At 57.7% G+C, this 19,118-nt stretch overlaps 2 protein-coding genes across 2 annotated transcripts; both read left to right on the forward strand.

Moving 5' to 3' along the window:
- Positions 1-1,268: 1,268 nt before the first annotated feature.
- LOC119102173 (sister chromatid cohesion protein DCC1) lies at positions 1,269-8,620 on the forward strand (the record flags this gene model as incomplete). Its single annotated transcript, XM_037225524.1, has 8 exons — positions 1,269-1,419; positions 2,222-2,392; positions 4,240-4,405; positions 4,703-4,747; positions 4,841-4,910; positions 5,622-5,825; positions 6,292-6,417; positions 8,535-8,620. Coding segments are annotated over exons 1-8 (891 nt in total), but the record flags the coding sequence as incomplete, so codon positions are not given.
- Positions 8,621-11,603: 2,983 nt separating this feature from the next.
- Positions 11,604-18,010, forward strand: LOC119102175 (uncharacterized). Its single transcript, XM_037225525.1, has 2 exons — positions 11,604-12,185; positions 17,899-18,010. Exons 1-2 carry the CDS (start codon positions 11,794-11,796, stop codon positions 18,008-18,010), a joined length of 504 nt encoding a protein of 167 aa, XP_037081420.1. The 5' UTR covers positions 11,604-11,793.
- Positions 18,011-19,118: the final 1,108 nt, after the last annotated feature.

A 19,118-nucleotide genomic window follows, 5' to 3' on the forward strand; every position in this document is an offset into this window, starting at 1 on the left:
TGATCAGCTGAAGCTGATGGCTTATGACTAATGCAGAGTTTTTGATTTGACTGCAATGAGGAAGTGCAAAACGCCCCAGCATTCGCAATGTGTTAAGAGAGTAGTGTACAGTTAAATCAGTATCAAAAATTCAATAGCCAACGGAAGTGACGTCGGCCAGCAAGTCTTTTAGGCATGTGCATGTACAATTGCATCAGAGCATACCCAGCTGTTGCTCTGTGCTGCGCTGACGCTCACAAGTACACGTGGGGCTTCCGCTAACAGGCCTCCTTGATTTCACCAGCAGAACCCAAAACCAATGAGGGCCCTGGAGCAAGCAAGAGTGCTCCAGCCGCGTAACATTTAGGTCCCTGTCAACAGCCGATTTTAGGTCTGATGAAATGGGAACACCCAAGGCGAGGAGACGACATCTCGTGAGTGACCCAGTGATCGCGGTTGCAATAGTAGGTCCCCAAAGAGGCTCCCGTTAACAGTGTAGGGTCTTCCGAGCAAGCCAGAATAATTCAGGACCAAAGTGGTGCGCCCCTGAACGATTGGGAATTCCCTGGCAGTTTTAAGCAGAAATATCCGAGCAAGCGGGAAGAACTGCCAAGGCCAGTGCACATGCATCAGTGCTCCTGATCGATCAAAGGCGCCTTGAAAGATGAAGGTACAGTGCTCCCGACAATAGCATAGAACCCTCCGAGCAAATGGGAAGCGTCCAGGGCCAATGTGGCGGACTCCTGTACGATCATGGGTGCCCGGGCAGGTTAACGGAAAAATCCCCGAAAAGAGAATAGTGTCCTCGCAAATGAAGTCAAATGAAAAGAACCCTAAGCTATTGTAGATAATTTCAAGCATCGAGTGCCTCGGTAATTTACCTTGCATGCCCCCCCCCCCCCCCCCCCCGTAACAGCGCATGGTCCTCCGAACCCGAGACCAATGTGAACGACCCCTGAGCAATCGAGAGTACCACGGCACGCTGAACGGGTGAGCCTAATATAATAGCAACAAGTACGGTGGATACATGACTGGGCCGTGTTTGGATGTGTTTTAGCGTTGAGCTACTGGTCGCATTACTGCTCACGAGCTAGCATGGTCCTAAACTTAACAGCTTCCGTAAAAGTTGCATTTTCTGAGCTCAGGCAGACGATTAGGCTGGCCGACTTCGCGCAATTTTGAGATCTCGCTGGCAAAATGCCGCGCTAGTTTCAGTCATGGCGCACGATATTCTTTAATGATGAGCGGCAGGCTCCTAGCGAGGGCTCCTGGCCCTACTCACTGACAGTTCAAGACCATTAGGGAAGGCGGCGTGGGTGTGAATCCACAACAAGACGCGGACGTACCTAACCTTTGAAGGCAGGGTTAGCGTGTCATTTATATACCTTCGGATCATTTGCTTCAACATAGCAGCAGGATGCAGGATTGCCTTGGATCCAGGTTTGTGCTCTTGTACAGGTTGGGATGTGATGGCTTAGACACTTGTGATCTGAAAACAAATATCACTATCTTCCTCTTGTGTCAGGTATCTGGTTAATGGTATTGCATGTCTTATTGGTGTCAGTAAAAAATTGGGAAATGGCCAATAGTTGTGTTACCTTGTGTGTTGTTCGGTCTAAAACTATGCTTGTGCAATATCTAGAAATCTAAAATTGGTCTCAAATACAGCTGTTCAGGCTTGGCTCTAGATTTTCTTGATCCATGTAAATTTTTCAATTAATACCACATTGTGCAATGCAGTAATACATTTGATTAAAGGTTCTGTTGGTATTGATAAACATGTGAATATTGTTGAGCAAGTCTGGTCCCGCAAAATATGATCGGCCCTGAAATAATTTATTTTGTGGCATTCATTATCACTTCATATAGTCAGGTGGCTGAATACAATTTATAAAGCCAGCTATTGGCCTGGGATTCATTTCACCAAGCTGGGTATCTGTGTGGCCCATCCATAAACATGATGATTAGCATGGCAACCTGCTAGAAATGGTCAACTTAATGCAGGCACCTGTTTCATAGCATGCTGCATTGATAAGTGCAACATATATCTATCTTCACCTGGCTGGATGGTGGGTTGAATATAAAGTTACCAGCTGTGCATGACATGTGGGCTGAGCTCAATACTGTCTTTATGTTTGGAAAACATGTCTTTAGTAACAAAATTGCATTTATTTATCTCACTTCACATAAGACACCTTTGATAATATGTTATTCTAAATGTTGTGCATGCTATCTTTTCTAGGTCAATTCAGAATGTTGACATCATTGCTGAGAAGGCAAAGCTGCAAGTTGCAGAACTTTTGCCCAAGGCACAGACCCTGTATTTTGCTAAGGGCTGCCTTTCAAATGCATCACAGATGACATTGGTTGAAGCTGACAACCACATCTTGGAACATGTTGTACAAGGAGGCAGGTGAGTGGTGATTTGTGTGAATCATGCCAATCACACCACAGCTTCACTGTTATTGTGGCATAAGCCAGCTGGTGAGGTGAAATCTTCTTCATTGAATACATTGCTTTTTTGGCACCTAACCTCAAGCATGCTATGCAATCTGACCATATGCAACCATAAGTGTAGGGTCCATGATGCGGCCAGATAATGCAATACCATCAGGGGAGGACTCTGCATGGAAATAATGTCAGGAGCTGTATGAACCTCCAGCCAGCCTGCATCTCATGATGATTTTTGGGGAGTTCCTTTGGCCCACCTATCCTGTGAGCCTGCCTGGGCCCTGGTCCACCCTGGGGGCCAGCTGGCACTTCAGCCTATCTCTTCTCCATGGCCTGAGCTCTGCTCTGGCACATGTCCATCATGTGTGCCAGCCCCAGCTCTGACCCATCCATACCCTGTGTGACAGCCCCCTGCTCCTGCCCATCTGTATGCTGTGTGCTGGCCCTCTACTCCAGCTCATCTGTACTTTGTGTGCCAGCTCCCCGCTCATGCCTGTCTGTACCTTGTGTGCTGGCCCTCTACTCTGGCTCATCTATACCTTGTGTGCCACCCCCCTGCCCCTGCCTGTCTGTATCCTGTGTGCCAGCCCCCTGCTCCTGTCTGTCTGTACCCTGTGTGGTGGCACCACTCCATCAGTCTGTACCTTGTGTGCGGGTGCTGTTCCATCAGTCTGTATCTTGTGTGCTGGTGCTGCTCCATCAGTCTGTACTGTGTTCTGGTGCTGTTCCATCAGTCTGTACCCTGTGTGCTGGTGCAGCTCAGTCAGTCTGTACCCTGTGTGCCAGCCAGCCCCTGCTCCTGCTTATCTGTACCCTGTAGAGATCACCCTGTATGCCAGAGATCACCCTGTGTGTCAGAGCCACACCATCAGTTTGTACCCTGTGTGCTGGCGCCGCTCCATCAGTCTGTACCCTGTGTGCCAGCGCCGCTCCATCAGTCTACATTGTGTGCCAGAGCTGCTACATCAGTTTGTACCTTGTGTTCTGGCCCTCTGCTCCAACCCATCTGTACCCTGTGTGGTGGCACCATTCCATCAGCTTTACACCGTGTGCCGGCGGCGCTCCATCAGTCTGTACCCTGCGTGCCAGTGCCGCTCCATCAGTGTGCAGGCTGTGTGTGTGTGTCGGCACTGCTCCATCAGTCCGTACCCTGTGTGGCAGAGCCGCTACATCAGTTTGTACCCTGTGTGCTGGCCCTCTGCTCCAGCCCATCCATACCCTGTGTGCCGGCGCCACTCCATCAGTCTGCACGCTGTGTGCCAGCGCCACTCCATCAGTCTACACTCTGTGTGCTGGCGCCGCTCCATCAGTCTGCACTCTGTGTGCCGGCGCCGCTCCATCAGTCTGCACTCTGTGTGCTGGCGCCGCTCCATCAGTCTGCACTCTGTGTGCCGGCGCCGCTCCATCAGTCTACACTCTGTGTGCTGGCGCTGCTCCATCAGTCTGCACTCTGTGTGCTGGCGCCGCTCCATCAGTCTGCACTCTGTGCTGGCGCTGCTCCATCAGTCTGCACTCTGTTTGCCGGCGCCGCTCCATCAGTCTGCACTCTGTGTGCTGGCTCCGCTCCATCAGTCTACACTCTGTGTACCGGCGCTGCTCTGTCAGTCTGTACCCTGTGTGGCGGCACCACTCCATCAGTCTGTACCCTGTGTGCCAGCGCCGCTCCCTCAGTCTGCACTCTGTGTGCCGGCGCCGCTCCATCAGTCTGTACCCTGTGTACCGGCCCCCTGCTACGGCCCGTCTGTACCCTGTGTACCGAGCCTCTGCTCCGGCCCGTCTGTACCCTGTGTGCTGGCCCCACTCCGTCAGTCTGGTGATCCGCGGCGAGCCGTCGGACGCGGCCGTCATCTGCACCGGCCAGCGGACGTACGAGGTGCGGGAGGCCGAGACGTCCAACGCGCTGCTGCTGCTGGACACGCTCAGCTGGCCGGAGGAGGTGGCCGCCGACCAGCCGCGACACGTCACCGACCGGCAGGTGGGACATGGCCGCTCACCATGGCCGCCATCACGGACCAGCAGGCCGGAAATGGCGGTCCGACAGGTGTGATGGGCCAACAGGTGGGACTTGATACATTGTCAGTAGATGAGTGGAACGCGCCACCTCAACGGCCTGTTACGTCAATGTGGTTATCAAGGCCGACCGCAAACGTCGACGTTTGACGCCTGGTATACGTGCACCGCACCCGCCGCTGGCGCCTCGCCTGCTGACGGGAGCCGCGGCGGCGGGCGGCGTCCTGAGTCTCCCCGCCCCCCCCCCCCCCCCCCCCGACAGGTGCAGGGCACGTTCGGCACGTACCTGGAGCTGCGCGAGTGTCGCGCGCGGCTGCGGCGGCTGCGGCGGCTGCTGGCGGCCGAGCCGTACGCCGGCCGGCTGCAGCCGGGCCGCGGCTTCACGGCCGCGCAGCTGGCGCACACGGTCCAGGCCAGCGACGCCGAGCTGGAGGCGGCGCTCCGGCAATGCCACGCCCTGCTGATGGACGGTACGCCCGGCGGCCGCGCGGCCGGCTCGACACGCTCCACTCCACTCCGGTCTCGGTGCTGCGGTCAGAGGGGACAATGCTGCTTTTGCAGCAAACCGATGCGGTCCTAGGTCAAGACAGATGTGGTCGTCGTCTCGTCCGATACAATGCACCAAGCCATCGCACGCCGGTTTTGTCGTGCCTGTCTGCATACGTATCGACACAAAGGCGGATTTTGGCGCACATCCCCTCTGTGAGTTTAACTGGCTTGAGAACGTAGTTCAATGACGAGACATCACGTGGTTTTGACTACTGAAAAGGTGATCTGTAGGTGGCATCTGATCGGTGTTCCAAGATTGCCTTCATTGATTTTTTCAGTAAGTTCATGTAAACTGCATGTTTTATACATATTGCTGTGCATATTGAACACAGTCTGGAAATGCTACGCAGACGTGATCAGCACGTGGATGTCTATGAAGTATCTCCCCCCCCCCCCCCCTTCGTCAGTCACAATGATTGTTCGCCATTCTGAGTCGCCCTTTAATTCGACCAGACCTGGGTGGTTTCCTGTGGTGTATTATGCATGTTCCAAAAACTGTCGGCCTGCCTCGGACTTGTGTGACGACACACCCCAGCGTCACGTACAGGGGCTGTCTTAACTGTTCTTGTATCTGACCATCCAGCTGCCTCTGACCATCCGACCGCGTCTGACCGGCGCGTGTGACGTCACAGGCCAGTACCGACAGCTGGAGTGCGAGTACGAGTTCCACGTGTTCAGCCTGGTCATGAAGTTCATCGACGAGAACTCGTGGTCGGCCGACGCGGTGCGGCGGCCGCCGACGCTGGAGACGCTCTCAGAGCTGGAGCCGGAGGCCGTGGTGACCGCCTGCTTCGACCGCTACCTGCGGCCCGTCACCGAGCCGGCGGAGCAGCCAGGTGCGCAGCCAGGCCCTGCTCTGACCTGACCTGACCTGCCCTGACCTGACCTAACCTGGACTCGAGGACTGAGCCAGTTTGGGGACGTTTGAGCGCTGCCCAACAGCTTGTATCTCGCTCGAAAGCGTTGCCCCAGCTGCCGATGCTCACGTCTAAGTCGCTCTAACGTGCGGAACTGTCCATGGAGAAGCGTAGCATATAGCGACGCTGGCGCCCTCAGATAAACTCAGTTGGCGGCGTGTTGGCACCTTTTTTCCGGCTCCTTTAGGCACGCTGTAGCAGCCTGTTCTCTGCCGTCGCTGCTGCAGCCTGCGGTGTGTGCACAGCTGCCTTACACTCCGCCGTGCGTCGCGCGGTATGCCGTCGGTGTCTGAGTATCGGCTGACACGTCAGATACTGCTGTCGGCCCGGGGAACACTGTACCAGAGTGTCGTCAAACACGGTGCCGCCTGTCGCCGCCTGTCAGGTGAGCAGCTGTTCACGCTCCACGAGGACGAGGTGGCCCGGCTGTTCGCCCGGCTGCTTCTGCACACCATGAAGACGTTCAACCTGGCCGACTTCACCGCCTCCTGGCGGCAGAGCGTGCCCGAGGGTGAGTAGGGTGAACAGTCAGGACTACACCGCCCCCTGACGCCAGAGTGTGCCCGAGGGTGAGTCGGGTGAACAGGCGGGACTACACCCCTTCCCGACGCCAGAGCGTGCCCGAGGGTGAGTCGGGTGAACAGGCGGGACTACACCCCTTCCCGACGCCAGAGCGTGCCCGAGGGTGAGTCGGGTGAACAGGCGGGACTACACCCCTTCCCGACGCCAGAGCGTGCCCGAGGGTGAGTCGGGTGAACAGGCGGGACTACACCCCTTCCCGACGCCAGAGCGTGCCCGAGGGCGAATCATCTCCGTCGCCTGCCTCCCTGGGGGCACGCCGAGACGGGCTCGGTCTGGTCTGGGTATGAGGGCTCAGCCACAATGGATTCCAACCAAACGGGGAATGTTCGGTAATGGCGTCTTGTGGCGGGATCTGAAAGTTGTCTGCCGCCACGCATAGCACTCGCGTTCTCAGATGCATTGAAGACAGTTCCTGGCCGGTTATTTGGGCGCTCTCGAGCTGATTTATAAGGGCGTCTTGTTCGCGGTCTGGTTGGGTATGCTGTGGGGATCATGGCTGCGGTCGGCCTAGTTACGCTCTGGGGATTATGGCTGCGGTCGGGCTGGGTACGCTCTGGGGATTATGGCTGCGGTCGGGCTGGGTGCGCTCTGGGGATTATGGCTGCGGTCGGGCTGGGTACGCTCTGGGGATTATGGCTGCGGTCGGGCTGGGTGCGCTCTGGGGATTATGGCCGTGGTCGGGCTGGGTACGCTCTGGGGATTATGGCTGCGGTCGGGCTGGGTGCGCTCTGGGGATTATGGCTGCGGTCGGGCTGGGTGCGCTCTGGGGATTATGGCTGCGGTCGGGCTAGTTACGCCCTGGGGATTATAGCTGCGGTCGGGCTAGTTACGCTCTGGGGATTATGGCTGCGGTCGGGCTGGGTGCGCTCTGGGGATTATGGCTGCGGTCGGGCTAGTTACGCTCTGGGGATTATGGCTGCGGTCGGGCTGGGTACGCTCTGGGGATTATGGCTGCGGTCGGGCTGGGTGCGCTCTGGGGATTATGGCTGCGGTCGGGCTGGGTACGCTCTGGGGATTATGGCTGCGGTCGGGCTGGGTGCGCTCTGGGGATTATGGCTGCGGTCGGGCTGGGTGCGCTCTGGGGATTATGGCTGCGGTCGGGCTAGTTACGCCCTGGGGATTATAGCTGCGGTCGGGCTAGTTACGCTCTGGGGATTATGGCTGCGGTCGGGCTGGGTACGCTCTGGGGATTATAGCTGCGGTCGGGCGGGGTACGCTCTGGGGATTATGGCTGCGGTCGGGCTGGGTGCGCTCTGGGGATTATGGCTGCGGTCGGGCTGGGTACGCTCTGGGGATTATGGCTGCGGTCGGGCTGGGTACGCTCTGGGGATTATGGCTGCGGTCGGGCTGGGTGCGCTCTGGGGATTATGGCTGCGATCGGGCTGGGTACGCTCTGGGGATTATGGCTGCGGTCGGGCTAGTTACGCCCTGGGGATTATAGCTGTGGTCGGGCTAGTTACGCCCTGGGGATTATGGCTGCGGTCGGGCTGGGTACGCTCTGGGGATTATAGCTGCGGTCGGGCTGGGTACGCTCTGGGGATTATGGCTGCGGTCGGGCTGGGTACGCTCTGGGGATTATGGCTGCGGTCGGGCTGGGTACGCTCTGGGGATTATGGCTGCGGTCGGGCTGGGTACGCTCTGGGGATTATGGCTGCGGTCGGGCTGGGTACGCTCTGGGGATTATGGTTGCGGTCGGGCTAGTTACGCTCTGGGGATTATGGCTGCGGTCGGGCTGGGTACGCTCTGGGGATTATAGCTGCGGTCGGGCTAGTCACGCCCTGGGGATTACAGCTGCCAGCGCGCGGCTTTGTCGGCGTGCCATGCGGTATCCGCGTTATCAACTTCAGATTCTCGTCGAGTATGTTTGGTCAGCACACACTACCATATGGCGACGCGTGTACATGCTGATGCCAATGTTAAAGTGGCTCGAACCCGCACAACCGATTGATAATGGGGAGGTAACTCGATTTTATTAGCGGCGAACTAGCACGAGCGGTCGTGTTGGACGCTGTTGAGCCCTGACGGCGGCCTGACGCGCTGCTGCAGGAGTGACCACCGACCTGGAGCAGCTGCGGGGTCTGGCCGTGGTCAACAGAGAGGCCAGCCCCGAGCTAGTGGTGCGGCTGCAGGCGACCGACCTGCCGGAGGAGGCGGTCGGCCGCTTCCAGGCCCTGTTCGCGATCAAACAGCTGTGGACCGGCGACGAGCTGCTGCCTTATGTCGAGTGAGTGTCGCCCTCTGGCTGAGGGCCTCTGCCGCCGTGGTCGGAAACGCCAGGGCGATGAAAAAAGTGATCGATGCTTCTCTTCATGAAGGGCATCGGCCAGATTATAAAAATTGCTGTTTGAAGTGGAATAACGATTTGTTGTACCTAGGTACTATGTTGATTTTCTGCTGGAGGTTATTCTGGAGAAAAATATTTTAACTTGTTATGCTTGTGCGACCGGGTAACGTTGAAATGGACCCAGCATGTAGAGCGTTGTAGTAGTCCGTAACAGCACCGTGGCCTGTCATTCAAATGCTTAAATACGCTGTCCTGGTTATCCAGATACCAAGTCTATTCTGGGCCGGTTCTGAACTGTAACGGACCGCCGCGCAGACCGCCCGGTTACGCGTGACTTGCCGTGGCCGTGTGTGGCTGCGACTGGAGCGCGGCGTGGCTGCGACTGGGGCGCGGCGTGGCTGGCTGACGTGGGCCGCCTGACGTGGGCCGGTGTTCCAGGGACCTGACGTCGCCCACTCTGAAGCTGGGCTCGCTGCTGGCCAAGCACTGCCGCATGACGGCGCGACGCGGCGTCAAGATGTACGGCCCCAAGCACGGCCACTGACGCCGCTTGGCCGACGGGCAGGGGGCTGTCACTGGCACCGCTCCCCGTGCGCGGCCTACCGCCCCGGCCGGCCGGCGGCGCCGGACCAGCCAGCGGACCGAGTCCGTCTAGGGTACCGCCGTAGGTCTGCCGGACCGCGCCGGGCCGTAGCCGGTGGTGACCGCTGCGGAGCGGCGCGGGTGGCTCCGGCCGGGCGGGGCGCCGGGTTGACCGTCGCTGTGATGCGGTCGGCGCTGTGTGGCGGTCGGCGCCGGGCGGTGCTACGGCACGGCACGGCCGCCGGCGACCGGTCGGCGGGCCCTGCCGGCTTGCGCTCCGTCGTCGGTGTCTGGTGTGGAGCTGTGTCAGACGCCGGTGTCTGGTGTGGAGCTGTGTCAGACGCCAGTGTGAGGCGAGGGGCTCCGTCGTCAGTGTCGGGTGTGGAGCTGTGTCAGACGCCGGTGTCAGGTGTGGAGCTCCGTCGTCAGCGTCTGGTGTGAAGCTTTGTCAGACCCCGGTGTCAGGTGTGGAGCTCCGTCCCCGGTGCCTGGTGTGGAGCTTTGTCAGACCCCGGTGTCAGGTGTGGAGCTCTGTCGTCAGCGTCTGGGTTGGAGCTGTGTCAGACTCCGGTGTCAGGTTTGGAGCTCTGTCGCCAGCGTCTGGGTTGAAGCTGTGTCAGACGCCGGTGTCAGGTGTGGAGCTCTGTCGTCAGCGTCTGGGTTGAAGCTGTGTCAGACGCCGGTGTCAGGTTTGGAGCTCTGTCGCCAGCGTCTGGGTTGGAGCTGTGTCAGACTCCGGTGTCAGGTTTGGAGCTCTGTCGTCAGCGTCTGGGTTGGAGCTGTGTCAGACTCCGGTGTCAGGTGTGGAGCTCTGTCGTCAGCGTCTGGGTTGGAGCTGTGTCAGACGCCGGTGTCAGGTTTGGAGCTCTGCCGCCAGCGTCTGGGTTGAAGCTTTGTCGGACGCCGGTATCTGGTGTGGAGCGCTGTCGTCAGTGTCTGGGCTGGAGCTGTGTCAGACGCCGGTGTCAGGTGTGAAGCTCCCTCGTTAGTGCGTGATGTGGATCTGTGTGAGACACCGGCGTCAGGTGCTGAGTTCCGTCGTCAGCGTCTGGGCTGGTGCTCAGTCAGACGCCGGTGTCAGTTGTGAAGCTCCCCCGTAAGTGCGTGATGTGGATCTGTGTGAGACGCCGGTATCAGGTGTTGAGCTCCGTCGTCAGCGTCTGGGCTGGAGCTGTGTCAGACGCCGGTGTCAGTTGTGAAGCTCCCCCGTTAGTGCGTGATGTGGATCTGTGTGAGACGCCGGTGTCGGGTTTGGAGTTCCGTCGTCAGCGTCTGGGCTGGAGCTCAGCCAGACGCCAGCGCTGGGTGTGCGGCCGTGTCGGACACGGCCGCCACTTGTGGAGCTGCTGGTCGGGGAGGTTGTGGCGCCGGGGCCCTGTGCGCCGTGGTCGGCCGTCGCCTCGCTGGTGAGCAGCGCTCTCTAGCATCAGTCAGAGCCTGCCGTCACTGAGATGTCGGCTGCCTGCAGTGTGTGCGTTCAATCAGCTCTGACCTCAGTGGACGGAGGCTCGTTATTTGGAGCGTAGACGCTCTTTGTAGGATACTAGGAGACATTTGTCGACATTTTGATGGACTTGATGATGTCCACAACGATGTTGGTGGAGTTTGTTCGGCCTTCATTCTTTTTGCGTTTGGCATTAATGCTCGAAGATATAGCGAAGCGTGTGAAACGTCAGCTGCTGCATTTGATCCTTGGGAACAAATAAACGACCGGCTGCGTGTGATGCGTGGTGTTTACGTCGTGGCATGTCGTGATGGACTTCCGCGGAACGGTGTCAGCTTCAAACGACAACAAGGCACTGACATGCTGATGCTCATCCACTAACGCTTCACCGAAGGTACGACACGTGTAGGCGTCATCAGCCGGGGTTCGGACAGCACGGGTTGTAAAGGCGCTGCGCTTTCGCGATTCTTCCCGCTGTTGCGCCACGTTTGGCCGGGAACCCCGAGCATGCCGGCGTTGAGTGCTCGCGCATAGTGAAGCAAGACGGAGCCGTCGCACCTCGCGCCTGCAGCAGCTGACGCTGAGTCAGTTTGTCGGGACACGCTGTCGTTCAGGGTCAGGCGGGCACGGGCAGCGGCGCCGCCAGCGGCCGGGCCGCGGGCCAGGGCGGCGCCGCCGGCCGGCGCGGGCGCGCGCCGGCCGCCGCCGCCGCTGTTGACGGACAGGCAGGTGCGGCACCACCTGCACCGGTCCGAGAGTGGCCGTGACGGACGACTGAGGGAGCTGCGCAGTGGGGGCGCCGGGGGCACGGCGGCGGGGCACTGGAGATGTTTAGCAGATCGGCGTTGCCGCGCCGGACGCGTGGACCCGACGGGCGACGTGGCGAGGACGCGAGCCGCGTCCTTGCGTACGTGTAACAGCGTTGTGCGATTGAACGGAGCTGGCGTGGCTGGCGCCGTGCGTCAAGCAGACCGGGTCGGGTCGGCTGACGGTCCATGATCATGTGGAAGGCCTCCAGCCTCCCGCGCGAGGAGGTGGACCAGCGGCCGGCCAGCCGCGGTCGCCGGCCGCTGCTCTCCACCTCGCTGCTGAGCCTGCACCGCCGGCCGAACCGCAGCGCTCGACTGGCCACCAGTCTGGCCAGCCTGGCTCGCAACGTGGTGGACCTGCGCTCGGATGAGCTCGATCCTGCGCCCCGCAGGGAGGCCAATGCCGTCGCCGCCGCCACCACCTGGCACCAGAAGGTGTACCGCTCGCTGAAGCCGAGGAAGGCGGCGAAGGGCAGCGAGACGCTGGCCTGCTTCCTCTGCACCAGGAGCACGTATAACACCGGCTTCGTGGTCGTGCACGGGGTCCGTCTGCACATCAACTGTCTGCGCTGCGCCAGGTGAGAAAGCCGTCCCATGTATCCAAGCTGTCGGCGTGTACTTAAGTCCTTATCACGAGATGAGACAGTACAGACCATCGGCACTGCGCCAGGCAAGAGATGCGCGGTACTCAGGCAGGTCAGAGATACCGTGCAGCGCCAGGCGGGAGACATTCTGTATGGTAATAAATCCATGTTAGATTTAGAAACATTGTACGAGACATTATCTTAGGAACAATATGTATAATTTAATTTGGAACATTATATGCAACGGTGCAAAGGGCAATACGAATGGTAAGGACAAGAACACGTATGTCCGAGTCCACGTATGCAACGCAACATCAAACATCCATAGTACGGCATAGTACGGCACGGCACATTTATCGTGAGCGATGATGCCTTTCACGTTGTAATCTACGGGAAAACCCAACATTTTTTGACGTCGTATGCCATGTAGATATTCATGTCATGTATAGTTCATGATTTTATCTTAAGGTATAACATAATTTCGGTCGGCTCAATGCAATGCGAAAATTCGGTTTTTCCGCGGTGTAGAGGAAAGCTGCTGGACCCGTAACCCGGTGTCACTAGGTGCGAGTCTCAGAGCAGAGCTGGTGCATTGTTTGACCCGACTGAAATGGAAAGGTCAGCTGGCAACTGGCCAACGAGGGTTAACGCAGGCTCGGATCTGTTATACTGCAGCATTGTGCGGCTCCTAAAAGCCCCGCATTCCTGTCTGGCGAAAGAGTGAAAACAAAATTATCCGTTGGACAGGACGGCGCAACCTGGGTGGTGACGTTCGGGGAACACGTAACAAACTATGCTTAACATTTTCTCCTTACCCAAAACCACCCATGCAAAATACTTGTAATCAATTTACTTTAAAAAAGCTTAGCGTGAAGACAATTATTTGGAGCACCTTATGATGGCAACGCAGAAAGATGCACAATTAAATGCAAATGCCTTTCACCTGCTAAACGCACACGACATACGGAGCTCAGCATAACACTCGATTCTATCGTAACGCGTGACCACTTCAAAGGCCCGAGCAATGCCAAACCTGCTAACGGACACCGGGCGGCTGGCGCAGGCTCTGGGGCTCTCGCCGCATCTCCCGGTGGCCGCCCTCCGCGCGCTGTCGGCAGAGTCGGTCCGAGCCGGCGGCGGCCGCTCGGCTGCGGCCGACAACAGGACGCGGGGGAGGGCAGACCGGATGCCCAGCTCCGGCCGATAGGATGCTGCGCCGTCCGGCCGCGCCCCAGCGGTCGCGGTGGCGCGGCCACAGTGTGGTGAGGTCACCCGACGGTGGCAGAGCGCCGACCGGGCCGACGCCGAGCTGCCATCTGTGCCGAAAATCGATCGTGAACTCGGTCCGGAGGGTGCTTGCCGGCCGCGGGTTAGCACGCGAGCGGACGGCGCCGCTGAGTGCTCGTAGTGATCTCTCGGTCGGCGTGGTCTTCTGCGGACGCCGGCCGTGCGCAGCCAGTGACCCCGATGGAGGGTCGGAGGTCGCGGAGGGCGGTGGAGCGGGGCCGCCCGCCGCGGCCGGTCAGCGTGGACGGCCGAAGCCACAACAGCCTGGTGCGTCGCGCGTGCCTAAATAGCGCCCGCTTCTCCCTCGACCTGCCCCCGGCCGAGCCGGTCAGCGCTCCGCTCACCAATTTCGAGCGTCAGCTGGACGAACCGCGCGCGCCGGCCGGTGTGCTGCGCCGCTCCAGCTCGGTCCCGCGCTCGCTCAGCGTGCTGGACAGCGCCGGTGGCGGCGCGCCGCGGCCGGCCGGCGAACCAGGCGCCGCCTACCGGAGCCACTTTCTGCTGCGCGAGGACCGCCGGGCGCTGCTGCGGCCGGCCCAGGAGCGAATGCAGCGGCAGCGCAGCCGCCTGCTGGAGACGCTGCCGGACATGCTGGCGGTGGGCGGCGGCTGGGCCGGCCGGCGGGCCCCCGAGGCCTTGGTGGAGGCGGACGGCGGTGTGCGACTCCGCTCCATGGTACGCCCGATGGACTGGGACGGCCTGCCCTTGACTGCCAGTGGGGCTGCACAAGGACGGGCGGCGACCAGGTCGCTGGAGGTACCCTCCACAGTCCGATCCAGCTCCCTGGAGGCGACTGATGGTAACGCGCAGACAACACAGCCGCAGTAAGTGTACGGGTGCTGGGACGTTGGCGCCGTTCTGGGCGCGATGTTCGGCTATATGTAGCATGCGACGCAGAGAAGGCCCAGCACTTCTTAAGGCTGCATCAGTGGCATTGTTCTCACACACCGGCACAACAGCCTTAGTGGACATTTTTAGGAGCCATTGTAAACTTCTGAACACTCTAACTGGGTGGCCTGACACCTTGGCAGTAAAAGAAACGAACCATCCTAGAGACATCTGAAGGCATCAACGGCGTAACACGTTGTGAGGTGATTAAAACGGGCATAAAGCCAAAAGCAAGTGGCAGCTTAAGACAACACTGCAAGACAATGTGTTCATTGTCCCACAGAGGACAATGAACGGGGGAACGCCGCCGGTTAGAGGCGAGCCCTGGCGTGGCTCTGTAGAGACGCGAAGCTCGTCCCGGGCCGGTGCGGCAGCTCGACGAGGCGAAGCGGGCCCGCCCGCCGGTGGAAGGCCGCGGTGGGGAGGGCTGGCCGCTGAGGGCCGTTGATTGGCGACTCTGCGACTGCCATTCTACCACAAGCTCCTGAACTCGGCCTCATTGCCACGGCTGAGTGTCCCTCATGCGGGCAACACCAGTGTTGGGCTGGTGTCCCGGGTGCTGCCCAATCATGATCTGCCGGCTCTGCTGCCCTCTACTGATGAACTCATCCTCATTGCCACAGCTGAGTGTCCCTCAGGTGAGCGACACCAGTGTTGGGCTGGTGTCCCGGGTGCTGCCCAATCATGATCTGCCGGCTCTGCTGCCCTCTACTGATGAACTCAGCCTCATTACCACATCTGAGTGTCCCTCATGTGGGCGACACCAGTGTCGGGCTGGTGTCCCGGGTGCGGCCCAATCGTGAGCTACCGGTTCTGGTGCCGTCTGGTGGCGCATTGCGTGCCCAAGTGTGTTCTGCGTCGTGGGCTTCAGTATCTTTACCAGGATGTTGTTATTTTGGTACAATCCGTATGCGTGACGAAGGCATCTCATGTAAAATTATCAAGGGCGTAGCTCCGCCAGATCGTAGAATGGATAATGAAGATATCGCACATCGCTGGCCATCTACCTGTGAATACCAATTTGGCCACTGACCCTATTTCTCGAATCGGAATCGATGAAGTAATAGAGCTCCACCCTGGCAAGAGTGTCTAAAGCTCATTGCTGCCCATATAGTGTAGACAGCACTATGCACCAGGCCCCGTCACTCTTGTGTTAGTGAACGGGCCCTCGGGGAATATGCACCCGTGAATGATAGCGCACATTTTTTTCGTCTTTTCCGTTCCTCCAGCGAGCTTCGCGCATCAACAATATGGGTTCATCCGATTCAGGAGAAGAGCGGCGCTGTAGGAAAGAGCACGGCTCCGGCTGTGCTGGCCCCGCTACCACGGTCTGGGCAGCGGGCTCTCTGTCCCGCTGACAGTGCCTGGCAATACGCGGGACGGGCTTGTGGGGCACGGAACACACGCCAGCACCACGGCCCGGGCAGCGGGCCCTCTGCCCTCCTGGCGGCGCCAGGTCACACGTGGGACGGGCTTGTGGGGCACGCAACACACGCCAGCACCACGGCCCGGGCAGCGGGCCCTCTGCCCCCCTGGCGGCGCCAGGTCACACGCGGGGCGGGCTTGTGGGGCATGCAACACATGACAACGGATTTGCGTGGCTCCATCTCATGACTTACTTTAATCATATTTTCTTGCGATCATATTTTTGATTTACCGTTGTCTGCATCAAGCTAACGCTAACCTGTCAGGCCGATGGAGGCACGGATTGCTTCGGCTTGGTGTTCATCTGTCATCTGTCGAATACGCGGACGGTTATGTTGTCCAGACTTCGCACGTAGACAGAGCGCTGCATTACTGCGACTCGGTCCTGACGGAAGTCCAATGTCTGAGCCTGTGTCGTTCCCTTTCCCTATTGTTTTACTTGCAAGCCGTTTGACCTCGGTGTAGTTTAAATATGTTGCATTACTTCTCAGAACACCTCCGGTTTGGCCGTGCTGCGACAAGCCGTCCCATCCAAACACTATCCTGTATGTTGGTCTATTTTTGTCTTTACTGGCATCGTTCACACGTCAAAGGTACATAACGCACAGTTGAAGGCATTCCGTAAAACGTGGAACACGCAAATAAAACACGGCAGTCACATAAAGAGTAAGCAACTGAACACTACACGTAGTGTGCGCTATAAAGTGTTTGAAGACTTGGTCTAAAAGTGCTTTACTACCATCAGGAAAGCTGTTTACAGTAGCACGGCAAGCTTTAAAGGCATTTTGGACATTTGGTGGTTACAAAGAACAAATCAGCCAGAACCCTGTTTGCTCTCCCTCGTGGCGTGACAGCCAATGCAGTTGATTTAGGTTATTCAGTGTCCATAACTAGGGCAACCAGTCTGTAAGAGTGTCCTTAGGGTACGCCCTTTGGGTAGGCACACGTAAATGGCGGCATTAGGGCAAAGGGAGTCTAATTGTTCTTAAACAACGTTTCGCACAAACAAATGCAAAATAAAATAAAAAGCCGATCATCGAAACCCAAGACCGGTTATCAAAATCCAAAATAAATTACGAAATCCAAAGCCAAAGCGAATGAAATACTGTCCCAACATTGGTCAAAGCACGGCTAAATAAGCAGCCAGAAATATCCCTCGGTTTGCTTCGGACCGGTTGGAGCTGACTTGAAAGCATTGTACGATGATACCTACTACCCGATTGATGCGAGTGGTCGTGCTGAAAATTGGGCAGCAAAGGCAATTTTTGAGTTCGTATGTGGAGGGGGGGGGGGGGGGGGAGAGCACCCAACTCGTGGTTTCTCGCACGTTTTACTGTTTGGTTTGCACTGACTGATAATACTTGACCTGGACGTGGCCACGCATGATGCTCATGCCGAGCGGGCTGTATCCTATTAAGCGTGGAGTTTGAAAAACAAAGTAAAGTAAAGTAAAGTGAAGCCTCTGGTGGACCAGATCAGATGGCCGGCCTGATGGCCAGGGGATGGTCGCCTTTTGCCGGATCACGCAGTCAAGCACTGAAGACGCCCTGTCGCGGCCGCGGGCGGTCGCATGGGAAGATAAAGTTAAATGGAAACCGTTGACATAATCGGCGTGCGGAGGCAGCAGGCCTCAATGGTTTATAGGAAGACGTTAACAAACAGTGAAAATGGTGCTTAAGCCTGAAGCAATGTTTCCGGGAAATCGGAATCCACCGATTTCGGTCGGAAGTTTTCGAGGCTGATCGTCTCTTGATCTTTCCCCAATGCCGTTACTGTGAGTCTAGTACGCGGCCACACTATCTCGGCTGCTATCCGTCATGCTATGTCGGGTATTGCCTGCTTCGAGACGTCTTACGACATTGGCTGTGCTTCTTGGCATTCTACCTAAGTGCACATCGGTCTCAGCAAAATGCTGAATGGCGGGGCTAGCCCGATGGCTGACCCTGACCTGGCCGGCTGGCAGTGCTGATGCGCCGACGGTCTGGGCAACGACGCGGCTTGATGCGTTCCCGAGCATCTTAAGTTGCGTTGGGGGACCTAAGTGACAGAGCATTAGAACATCACTTCTTTGGACCGATGACTGGGATTGACGTCGCTTCCTTTTCAGGTGCCAGATTCTGCTCGAGGTCGGGGACTGCCAGATCAGGTCAGTCCAGTGGGCTCACCAGAGCCCAGGGGTGCAGCTGGGTCGGAGCGGGGCAAAGCCAGAGGTGTCATAACCGGGCGGGCGGGAGGAAAGGAAACAAAGCCTCGCAAGTTGTAGTTGTGTGGAACGATGGAGACGAATTAATATCACGGATGGAATAATTTGCGGTCTATCACGTCTGACGTGAAGAACGTAGGCAACGCTTCGGCCAGACAATTACACGGCCGTCATGGAATGTTACTGAACGGTGAGAAGGATTTGATGACGTTTGCTGCTGATGCATGTGCGTGTAACAACCCAAATCCTCTCATTGGAGTGGCTAGGATTCGAGCCGGGGTCTGATGATGATGGATCTCGAGCTGTTCCTTCTGGGCCTACGGGAAAGGAGAGTCCATTGGCGTTAGAGCTCGGTGTCATTCATCTCCTGGATGTTTGGGTGTTTTTCCGCAGAATTGGTCTGGTGTCTACGCTTGACTTACTAATGGACTTGTTAGACAATGCCATGTGTGCTGCCTCTGAACTACGGCACAAACGGACGGAACTAAGGCGTTACGTAGTTAGCAATGTGCTCAAGGCGGTTGGAGACGCATTCTCATCACGTCGCCCCACTTTTGTCGAGTTTCTGAGCTCCCGAGCATACTAAGCACATAAGCTGATCCGCAGCGGCAGTTTTAAGTGTGGATGATTATGCACGCTGTTCGCGAAGCGTTCTCGGCTGGTCGACAGCTGCAGCACAAGCCTTGCACGCCGAGAAGAACTATTCGTGTCAAGGTACTTACAAGGATATAAGCTCGAAGTAAGCAAACGCACAAGATCAGGCAGGACGGAGTTAGGAACTGCGTAAGTCTGCAGTTCATTGTGCTTCAGCGGAATCTATTTCCACTCGGCGCACGCTGCATGGTGCTTATTCTGTCTCGGACTCCGGGCAGTGGAGTCACGTTAGTCTACCCCGACCACCCCGAACGATGGGAGAGACCCACTTCCTGACTCTATTCTGATGGAGTCTGTTCCTGTGACAGCGGCCTAAAAGATAAACTATCATATGAGCTTCCAAATGCAGACAAATGCTATTAAGGCTTGCGTATTTATTTCGTTAACAACTGATGGCAACGCCATTCGATCTGGTGGGCATGCAAGCTGTCAAGCTATTATCGCTATCTGTAACCTGTAACCTGTTGTTG

This window comes from Pollicipes pollicipes, unplaced genomic scaffold (assembly GCF_011947565.3).
Source record: "Pollicipes pollicipes isolate AB1234 unplaced genomic scaffold, Ppol_2.1 Scaffold_56;HRSCAF=61_pilon_pilon_pilon, whole genome shotgun sequence".
NCBI classification, from domain to species: domain Eukaryota; kingdom Metazoa; phylum Arthropoda; class Thecostraca; order Pollicipedomorpha; family Pollicipedidae; genus Pollicipes; species Pollicipes pollicipes.